The sequence below is a fragment of the Antrostomus carolinensis genome, unplaced genomic scaffold, assembly GCF_000700745.2.
Source record: "Antrostomus carolinensis isolate BGI_N321 unplaced genomic scaffold, ASM70074v2 scaffold38710, whole genome shotgun sequence".
Lineage (NCBI taxonomy): Eukaryota > Metazoa > Chordata > Aves > Caprimulgiformes > Caprimulgidae > Antrostomus > Antrostomus carolinensis.
The window spans coordinates 404-11,434 of record NW_010289801.1 but is presented as its reverse complement, the minus strand read 5'-3'; the positions used below and the strand labels follow the sequence as shown (position 1 = coordinate 11,434).

At 38.8% G+C, this 11,031-nt stretch overlaps 1 protein-coding gene across 1 annotated transcript; it reads left to right on the top strand.

Annotated features, from left to right (window-relative positions):
• The first annotated feature begins 2,068 nt into the window (after positions 1-2,068).
• On the top strand, positions 2,069-8,863 carry RRAGC (Ras related GTP binding C). Its single transcript, XM_010171478.1, has 6 exons — positions 2,069-2,268; positions 2,980-3,179; positions 4,013-4,127; positions 5,660-5,802; positions 7,147-7,295; positions 8,312-8,863. Exons 1-6 carry the CDS (start codon positions 2,080-2,082, stop codon positions 8,461-8,463), a joined length of 948 nt encoding a protein of 315 aa, XP_010169780.1. The 5' UTR covers positions 2,069-2,079; the 3' UTR covers positions 8,464-8,863.
• The last annotated feature ends 2,168 nt before the right edge of the window (positions 8,864-11,031 follow it).

The window sequence follows — 11,031 nt, the reverse complement described above, 5'->3', positions numbered from 1 at the left end:
CCCCAAAAAAAAAACAAAAACACCAAAACCAAACATATGCTTTCCTGGGGAGTCTGTTCAAAGTTTATGGTGGTGGGAATGAACATATCAGACAAATTCAGCTCATGAATCCAAGGAAGGTTAAATACTTGAAAGTTGAGATGGAATTGTGAATTTAAAAATACCAAACAAACAAAGGACTATCTGCAAACATGGAGGTGGCTCAGAAATACTGCACTAGGAATGCAGCTTAACTGCTGCAATTCAAAAATAAAATGAAGTGCTGTTGTAGAAAAGTTATTGTAAGAGAAAAGGTTGACACGTCAGGAAATAAAAGAAGTCCTGAAAACTCAGAGATTGTGGCAGGTCAGATGTGAATGGGAAATCCAGAGGGATAAAAAGAATCTGAAAGAGCGTACTGCTAAGAGTGCTCAAGCCAACAGTGAAAAGTTACTAAAATGTAGTAAAAGCAGGAAGTTGATGAGACTGTTGGATGTTGAAGATATAAAAGAAACACTTGGAATGAGTGTTGGCCATAGCGAAGAAACTCAGCAGATTCTAAGGAACTTTATTTACTAGGTTTTTCTGTCCTGCCTGTGTATGCCCAGTCAGAATTGCTCGGCATCACTGTTAGCTGCGTGATTCCAATCAGATGCTTCCACAGCCTTTTTATTTTCTTTATCAAAGCTGTGTAAAGCTGAGTAAGAGTCGGGGTAGGTGCTAGGCGATAGAAATGGAGTTTGATGAAAACCGTGTCCTGGTTCCCCTATTAAAAAACAGATGGGGAACATCAATCCAATGAAACACACTGCTTTGGGAAGGAGGGGAAGGGGGGATGATGGCATTGCTTCTCGGAGACTCATCTGCTTTAAACTGGATTCACTAATTCTGTCCTGCTTCCTGTGGGAGACACTGTGAGTTCCAAAGAAGGAACATTGATTTCAGAATGCTTTAAAACTGTGCTGCAGACCCTAAGGAATTTCTAGTCCTTGCAGTTTAGCCACTACATATCTAGAACTGTTCTTATTTTCCATACAAATGTCCTACTGTTTAAAAACCTTGTTTAGATCCTGGCTTCATCAAAGGTTTGCCTTGAGGAACTGATTTTTTTTCCCTTGGTCTTAAAAACCTAGGCTGCTGTACTACATTCAACCTCACTAAACAATCCATTAACTAGACTGAGTGTGGAGTTGCTTGTCTTGCAGGTTTTTTGACAGAGATTGTTGCACTAGCTCTCTTTAATGGATGACTGTTTCTTTTTGCAGTCCTAGCATTTGACTGCCTTATGTTTGTAGCAACTTTTGTAATATACAGTTGAGTTGTTTTAGAGCAATGTTCCCTGTTGAAAATGACTGCTTTGCTTCAGGCTGCTTTGCTGTGAAGTTACATGGTAGTTCTGTTTGTTCAGGGAAGGGCTAAAAGCCCAGTGGAGCTTTTTGACTACTAGCAATGAGTATGTTTTTCATCACTGCTGCTAAACTGTTTACAAACTAGTGTGAAAGCTTTCATCGTTTCTTTAGGGTACTTGAAAGGAGAGGGTCAGCAAACATAACCTGGTTGTTAATAGATGGCAAACTACCTAGCTATTCCGGTCTCTAAAACAGAGATGTTATTGTTGAATGCTTTTATTGTAGTTTAGGAACAGTCTGATTATCTTGTGTCATAACACTTGACACCACACGAAAAGCAAAGTTTCCTTTAGAAATTTTTAGGACTAGAAAGGAACAGTTCTTAAAAGCTTGCAGTTGTTTCGTTAACGTCGTGGCTCTATTCCAGATCTGAATTGGCTAATATACCATAATTTGAAAATACTGTTAGACTTGCAAGGGAAGAAAGAGTAACTGGGATGACTGTGTCTTTAGGCAGTAGTGTTATTTAGACTTGTGAAAATGTTTAACTGTATGCGGTTGCTTGGCTGAGATCAGGGGTAGGTTATTTCCTTAGCTGATGCAGGAAGCTGTCTACCAAAAGGAAACTGAACACTTGACAATGGACAAACCTATTTGTAAGATTCGAGTCACAGAACTCTTACCAATCTCTTCTAATAAGATAAAGTTGAGACCATTATTTGTGTTCTTTTAACAGGTGGTGTTTCACAAAATGTCTCCCAATGAGACTCTGTTCTTGGAAAGTACCAACAAGATCTACAAAGATGATATTTCCAACAGTTCATTTGTGAATTTCCAAATATGGGATTTTCCTGGACAAATGGACTTTTTTGATCCAACATTTGATTATGAGATGATCTTCAGAGGAACAGGTGCTCTAATATATGTTATTGATGCCCAGGTAAATACAAATCACTAAGAATGACGAGGAAGTTTTTGCTTTGTGTGCGAGAGGAATGATCGCGAAGTTAATAATTTATATTTTCAGATAAGTTCGTAAAACATCTGTTAAGTATGAAAGGATGCATTGGCAATCTAACTTTCGGTGAGTGGTTTTTAGTTTTGTGAAGTGACTGGAACATTCGCTCCCAGTGGAGAGAGTGGGAAGGGGCGCGTACTCTGAACTTACCTTTTCTACAATAATAGTGAGAACCTGCTGTGCTACATGGCCTGAATTATTCCTTTCTCTCCGCTGTTGACTTTTATGGAGTTCATTTAATAACAACACACTTCTGACTTCAGTTTCAAGTACTGGTACTATTGGGTAGCTTCTAATGACCATAGGAATTTCACTGTGGGAGATTACCTGGTTATTAGGACTGTCTTGGAGATCGCTGCTGCCTTCTGACGGAGTTGAAGTGTAACCTGCCTTTTGCTCTGAAGCCTAATTTTGTGTGGCTGAGCCTTGTATAGCTAACGCAACTTAATTTACCTAATAGAATCTAAGATACTTGGATTTCTGACGCTCCAAGGTATTCTCTTCTCCCATACTTCTGTTTAGTTAAAGGAGTGACGTGAAGTTATTGCGCTGAAATATTTTATCCTTGTGCAGAATGGAACAGTTATCAGAGACAAAGCCTTGTCATTCATTCCTGCCAAAACTGATTTACAGGATGACTACATGGAAGCTTTAACAAGACTCCACATTACAGTTTCAAAAGCCTACAAGGTCAACCCGGAAATGAACTTTGAAGTTTTTATTCATAAAGTTGATGGTTTATCAGATGACCATAAAATAGAAACTCAGAGGGATATTCATCAGAGGGCTAATGATGACCTTACCGACGCTGGGCTTGAAAAACTTCACCTTAGGTGAGTTAAAGATTCTGCTGTTGCTGATACGCATACAGACTAATGGCTTTTAGATGTAATGGTGGATGGACCAGAGCAAGGGCCTTGTTAGTTTCTTAATTTTGCACAAACTCGTGTTATAAAATACACTGCTGAGTTTATGGCCAAGCCTCAGCTATTAGGCAGACTAAAATAAGGCAGGCTACTGTATTAGATTCCAGTCAACAAATTTATTCATAAACTCACTGATAATTAATGGTCCTTTTGCATACTTTTCATTCAGCGTAATAGGCTGAATTTTTACACATGGCTTGGAGGAGCAGGGGCAGGGAAAGGAGCAGGGAAGCTGCCTGCCTTCTAGTCCTAGCTAGCACTGATTTTTCAGCATGATTGGTTTTAAAAGCTTAGTCTCTTACTTGATATTTGTCTCGCTTTTAAGGTGTCTTCTACTGACACCTTAAAATCCTTTCTCTGTTTTTACTGCTGTTCTGATTCTTGTGGAGCCTTTAAGTATTGACAGTATCTCTTGGTGTTAATGTGAACGAAGTGGAATGCCAGGAAAAACACCTTTGTGATAAGCATTCTGTAGGCTGTGTGTGTTGTGAAAGCACGTTCAAATTTTTCTCTCTGTTCTCCCATCTCCCAGGGAGGGGGAAGTCTGTTTCATGTTTACTCCATTCACTCAGAAATTATGCTCTTGGTGCAGTGGCCAGGTATATTTGTGATAAAGGCATCCCAGCTAAATCATCAGTCCTGAATGTTAAAAAACATAGCTTTAACATTTCTATTGCAGTTCTGAAATACTTTTGAATCTTTGTTCTTTTTTCTTTATTTCCCCTCCCTCCTCATCTCAGCTTTTATTTGACCAGTATCTATGACCATTCAATATTTGAAGCCTTCAGTAAAGTGGTACAGAAGCTCATTCCACAACTACCAACGCTGGAAAATCTGCTAAATATCTTTATATCAGTAAGTGTTGATCTAACGGAACTTTGAGTGAAATACACGGAATGGTAAAGCAAGTCCTTCCGCTAAGAAATGCTGGCTAGATCTGCCCTTGGGAGATTCGGGTGGCACTCATGTTGGTGTATTCTGCTGGCACAGTTGTCTGCAGTAGAGGCTCTTTACCACAGCTAAATTGTACTGGTGTGTGCTTTGTGTGTGTTTCTCTAAATACTGACGAAGCATAGTTTGGCTGGTTATAATTGGCAGTATGGAGGTTTTCTGCCAGCACGATATACTGATTAGTCTGCTAAGGCACTTAGTACGCTAATGTAATTGTACTGGCAAGAGACTTTTTTCATAATATGAACCTGGCCTTGAACTAAACTGTCTTATTTCATGTGGTCTGTGAGACTTCTGACCTTATTTTTTTAGCGTTTGCATTTCTTAAGGAATTTGTGACGTAGAAATTTGCTGCTGTATACAAACAAAATGTCACCTTAGAAACAAGGCTGAAGTAGCCTGTCTCATTTAAGTTATATCTGTGAGGCTGTTGCAGGCGTGTGGACAACACAGGAAAAAAAAAAAAACAACAAACCAAACCAGTTGTGATTGAGAGGAGCTGTGTGGATCAGACGTGTCCCCCCATGCTACTGCACAGTGCTTGTTTCCTCTGTTGGTAGGGGGCTATCTGTAATAACCTGTGGGTAGTGGGCACATTAATGTTCACCCATCTCAGAGCCATGAGAGTATGGAGCGTGGCCTTGAAGAGATCACCTGGATGTGCTCAGGAGGCTGCCTTGAGTATTAAGACTAGGATGAAGCGATAAGGAATCGCACTTTCTGGTGCATAAATAGAAATTAAGCTTTGCCTGAAATCCATAGTATGTATGTGGCAACTTGTGCAGGCTTCTGAACATAGTATGAGCACGTGCACTTTGACAAAGGTCTCGGTTACAAATGGGATGGTACAATTGGCTTGGTGCTTTCCCCATACCCTTAACTGCCATAATGCGATACTCCTCATGGAGTCCTAAGTTTGGAAGCTGATTTTATTTGCTCTGCATGTTAAACTACACAGCAACTGCCTCACACAGAAGCTGAACTGTCAAGATACTACAAGCGTAAAATTTAAGGGTCAGCATACTATTATGAAGTAACTTGTCTCTGAGCCTGGTCTGTCAGGTGGATGTGAGTGTGCAGCTCTTCGGCAGGTAATAGAACCACAGAAGAGGAAAACTGCTGAATTTGGGTTCTGGAAGCATAGTAAAATGTAACCTTAATTATGATCTGGAAAATAATAAATTAAAAGAATTCTAACTGAGTCCCCAGCTTTACTTTTGTTAACTAGAAGGTGATGTTGATATGTACTATGGCAACAAGGGTATTGTATTTATAAACTATATGCTGTAAGTCTTGATTCTGTCTTTAAGCTTCTAAATCGGATATGTTTAGGCAATTTCCTGCTATTAAGAATGTGAAAGTGTATGAATTCTACTTGAGATTTTTTTAAATGCAGTTTTTTAAAAAATTCATCCAAATTCTTTCTCTTTCTGAAGAATTCAGGCATTGAAAAAGCTTTTCTCTTCGATGTAGTCAGCAAAATCTACATCGCAACAGACAGTTCCCCTGTGGACATGCAGTCATATGAGTTGTGCTGTGACATGATTGATGTAGTGATAGATGTTTCCTGTATATATGGGTAAGTGATAAAAACTTTTAGGAAAAAAGTCCTTAAAAGTTACAGAATAGGTTGCAAAGTGTGCAAGTGGGGCTGGCTTTGTCATCCAGCAAGATGCTATCGATTGGTCTGCAGAGCACATTGGTTCTGGAAATAACTAGAATGAAGCCACATTATTTGGCAGCTGGATTGAGCATTTGTACTCAGTTTGTTTCCTTCCACTCGTGGTATTAGACAGCAGACATTTGTAAAAGTCAAGTAAAGTCATGTAAAATATGAATACTGCTGTGTCTCATTTGGCACAGTGGGTGCAAGTCTGGTAATACCTGCAAGTCACTGTGGTGGGTAGCATGCCATAGCTCGTAAGTGTAACTTGCAGTCACATTGCTTTGAGATTTGTCGCTGTATGAACGGAATAGCTTTTCCAAGGTCAACTTGGCTCTTGCTGACTTCCTCTGAAGGATGCATATAGTGCTTATTTCTCTCAGTTGACTTCACAAGAGATTTTTGAATTGGCTTTGGAGAAGCAGTAATTTTATTTTAAAACTGTGGTTGTAGCCTAGAAAATACAGTGCTGCCAAGAAACATTTATAATGATCTGTCTTCTGATGGGTCCACCTGGGGATGTGTAAATATTTTGGGTTTTTTTAGGAGTGAGTGCTTAGAAATAGCTTGTGATACATCTTTTGCTTCTACAGTATTTTAATTAACACTAATAACTTGCAGATAGAAAGCGGCATCCTAATCTTTTCTTGTAAATGCAAGCTGGTTTCGTTTAAGACCAAAAAGTGTCCTGCTCCCTGTTGCAGCCCCCCTCGTGCCCCAGCCTCACTCAGGAAGCCTTTCTATTAATTTACCAAAAGTAATTTTGCTGAGATGTCACTTCATTGACATTTCTATGTAGAGGTCCTGCATTAGAATCTTCAATCACTTGATACGTTACTGTGGCACTGTAAACTCGGTGAGAAGCAGCAACTCTTTGGTTTGAAGGTAAACTGTGCTATAACCAGTGTACAGTACCACCTCCATTAAGGATGCTCAGCTGTAAGCTGAAAACAGTAGTGACTAAATAGCCACAGCTCTTTAGTTTGATATCAAAAGAATCCATGCTGATAGCTTGCTCTTAACTGCAGGACTAAGATAGTATATAGTGAAGGCCTCTACTCTGTTTAGGTTTAGCTTTTCTGAGAAACTTAAAGTGTGATAATGGCCTTACAATAGTATTAAGACTTGCATCACGGGTTCTTCACTTGCTCACGTTCAGTGTAAGTGATACTCTTCTAACTGCATTTAAGAAATACTTGTCGTGACGTTACATATGCATGCCTATTAGATTATGTCTTGGGTTAACTCCTTCTTTCTTAGGTTGAAGGAAGATGGCACTGGAAGTGCTTATGATAAAGAGTCAATGGCAATTATCAAGCTCAATAACACAACAGTCCTGTACTTAAAGGAAGTAACGAAGTTTTTGGCATTAGTTTGTATTCTTAGAGAAGAGAGTTTTGAGCGCAAAGGTAAGGACTTTGCCTGTTTTGAATTGATTTTATCAACTGTAAAATATTAATATGACTTTTGCAAGTCACCTTGATTTTTGTGTAACTAAATTTGTTTAATTTTTTTCTGGGAGGAATTTATCTTTTCTTAGAGATAGGTATAAAAAGGTCTTATTTTTATTCTTGTGAATCATTGCTTTAATCACTGTCCTGTGAAATGACTTGTGTAGCTAATGTGGCCTGTGTTACTACCATCTGCTATAGTGGAATCAGCAGAATGGAGTGATGCTTATTATGTTCTGCCTGGTAGCTGCTGTATTGTGAATAGCCATATTTGCTATCATGTGTCGCACTGGTGTAATTCTTTTAACATATAACTGAAGAAATCAACAGTGGTAGGCTAGTACAGCATGTGGTAGGAACTTAGAACAAAGTGTTTAATACACTGCAGGTCTGACCAACTATGTAGTTGCTTGGACCTGTAGGAGATGATGGTATAAACTGTCTTGCATATGTTACGGGGTAGAAATGACAGCGTAGGCCCTACTTTCAAAGTATTTGACTTAAATGGTGATAGTACTTACCTTGGCATTTTAAAAAGAAAGACAGATGTGTTTTTTAATAGCTGTACTGTCTTTGATCTCAAAGTTTTTATCCCCACAGTTAGGATATGTATCAATGACATAAAGTGCAAGATAACATTCAAGTGATGGTTGTGCTGTACTAGCTTGTTTTTTGGGGGCAGAGTCTTGTGTTGTCCCCTCACCTGCTGTTTAATTATTAATATACACCTTGCATTCCAAATGAGGTTTGTTTTTTTTTTTTTTTTTCCTGTCCTAAAACCAGAGACAGTCTAAATAAATATTGTAATCAGTAAAACTTAGTTAAATCTTCTGAATCTAAATTCATACTAAAATAAGTAGCAAAATAGCTGCTGGTTAAATGAAACATTTTATATTTATTTTGAAGCTCTGTTGATTATGTAAATGTGCCAAGCTGAGCAGTTTTTCCTCTTCCCTCCCCCTCCTCCTTGACAGGTCTGATAGACTACAATTTTCATTGCTTCCGCAAAGCCATTCATGAAGTCTTTGAAGTAGGTGTTGCCTCCCACAGAATCTGCAATCATCAATCAAGCACCTCAAATATGAAAGCAGTGACTCACAATGGCACACCTAGGAATGCAGTCTAGAGGAAAACTAAAGACATTGGATAGACTTGTCAGCCCTTCACTCCGAAATTTTGTGGAACAACAGGAGAGTAGTCTGAAAGCCTGAAGTATGTTTCACAGCAGAAGAGTGGCAGTAACTGTGGAACAGCACCTTGTAACTCATGTTGGACAACTGGAGCTACTGTAAAAATACTTTATGAGGCCAGTGGAATCAGAAGTGCTGATTGAAGCCAGTTTTATTTCAACTGCAGTGGTTTTTCAGTTCGGAGCCCTGTTTTAATAGTCTGTCTCTGACTGATCGCCCCATCAAAACTTACAAATGATTGAGTTTTGTGTGAAACACCAAATAGTCACTTGCTCAATTTTTTTTAAATTAATCTGTAGAATATCCACTTTTGCTTAAGTTTACCCTTTTGTCATGGGGCGGGGGGAAAGGGAGGTGTGTATTACTATTTAGGCTTGTGAAACTCAGGCTTTTTTGTTTGGTGAGGCTGGTCTCACAAATCATTCCATAAAGTAGTTCTTGCTCTCACCTGTGTGCTCAGGATATTCTTGTGAATTCTGTACTTGTTAAGTAGATGCAAGGTAGAGCTCTGTTCTAGTGATTCATTTTAAGAGATTATCATACTTTGCTTTCAGACCACGATTCTGGTACGCCCCCTTTGATGGAAGGGAAGTATTGAAACCAGAAATAAACTACCTGCTCTCTTTTGCAAAAACATGGATGTCATAAATCTGTGTGATTAATCTTATTCACAAAACAACTGCATGGCTAACTAAACTGAAATGTCTGCCATCTGTTGGAATAAAGCAACCACTTTCAGCTATTCCCAAATGAAGAAAGGACAAAGTTACTGACTTTTGATGATGGATCTCTCTACCCTCTGACTGATAATCAAGACAATTCCTAGGAAAATGTCTGAGGGTGTTGTCCTTGCACAGCAATTAAATATCCATGTGCCACAACCTACCAGTAATACTGGACACTGAAAGTGGGTTCGTTGATTCTGTACTGTGGCAAACACCCGTCTTGTTTGTCGCCATGCAATCTGAATGGAATTTTTTTTTTCCTGATTTTGTAAATGCTGGCTTTCATACTATGGGAGGTATATCTGAACTGTTTTATTCTAATTTATTGGTATTATTACTCAGCTACTGGCTTGTAAAGATCTTGCCTCTTTTTACTTGTCCCTATGTGTGTATAGGTGTTGCAAAGCTACTGGACCAACTGACTATCCAAGTGCCACTGTAAAAGTTCCTGCAAGAAGATCTGTAACCGTAAGCGATCTCTGCAACTGATGTATTTATGTGGTCAGAAATAACCACCCGAATGCTTCTGTGCTTGTAGAATGGATTATCACTGAACTGTGTAAAAATGAATATACATGTATTAACATTAGGGTGTATGCACATACTGTGTAAATGTTTTTCCTTTGTTTTAAAGATGATGTATGATACTAAATACGTAAAGGATCTGCTCCAAAAGTTACCAGTCAGCAGGAGAATTGGGAATTCAAGTGCTCGAGTTCAGTTCTCTTAACAGCAATTGTAGTTCTGAACCTAGGCTGAGCCCCTTTTTGGTAATGCAACTGCAGTTAGTTTTTTGGTTTGTTTTTTGTTTGGTTGGGTTTTTTTAAAGGAAGTGCTGCGGGCTTGTAAAATTGGGGTTTGTAGCTTGCGAGCTCTAGTTCTAGTACCCAAGGTGAGTGGAGAAATAATTGGCAAGATCACAGGAAGGAAGAAATTCCCATTTGTGCAGCGAGTTTTCCATGTTCTAAGTATATGTGTATGTTCCTTTTGCTGTCTTCACTCTACATGATTTTGTGCTAATAAAATGAAAAAAGGTCAAACTGTAACACTATTGTTTCAGTTGGAGGGTGAAACACTTCAACAAAAGACTACAAAAGCCTCCATGGTTAAGCAAATTTTTAAAAAGCCATGTTATCTTCACAGTATTTTTTTAAAAAGTTGAATACCACCTTCCCATGTGAGGCTTTAAAAATTTTAGTCAGCCTTAGCTTTCCTCTCAATTAAAAGCTGACTCCAAACTGAATACTTGGTTTTCAGAAGATGCATATAAATGATGAAGTGACTTGTGCTCTTCTTTTGATTAATGGTGAGCTTTGGGCTGTGTTCTGAAATTCTGCTTTCCGGTGTGCATTGTGGTGGGTTTTTTGGTCACCATTACCTTACTCTTGAATGGTTGCATTTACTAAAGGTTAATAGTAGCATCTTAAAACAGAATAGTGATTATTCTCACTATTACCTGAATAATATTAGCTTTAAAAGTTAAATTTGTCTCTAGTAAGGAGCACGATATTTCTCAAGTTTACTAGATAACATTAATCAACTTAAGTCAGATGCTGCTACGTTGCTGCTTTAGCAAGGCAGTTTTCAGTTTCTGGTGAAATCTTTATGCTGTCAGGGAGGGAGGGGGAAAGATAGGAATTATACCTTATTTTCTTTCTTGTGCAGGGACCTGTCTCCCCTTCCTGTGCTGACCTCCTGCAGGGAGAGATCCTGGTAGAGCTAAGGGAAGGCAATATCACAGTCTCTGCAATAAAAGGACTGAAATTGTAAAAAAAAAAA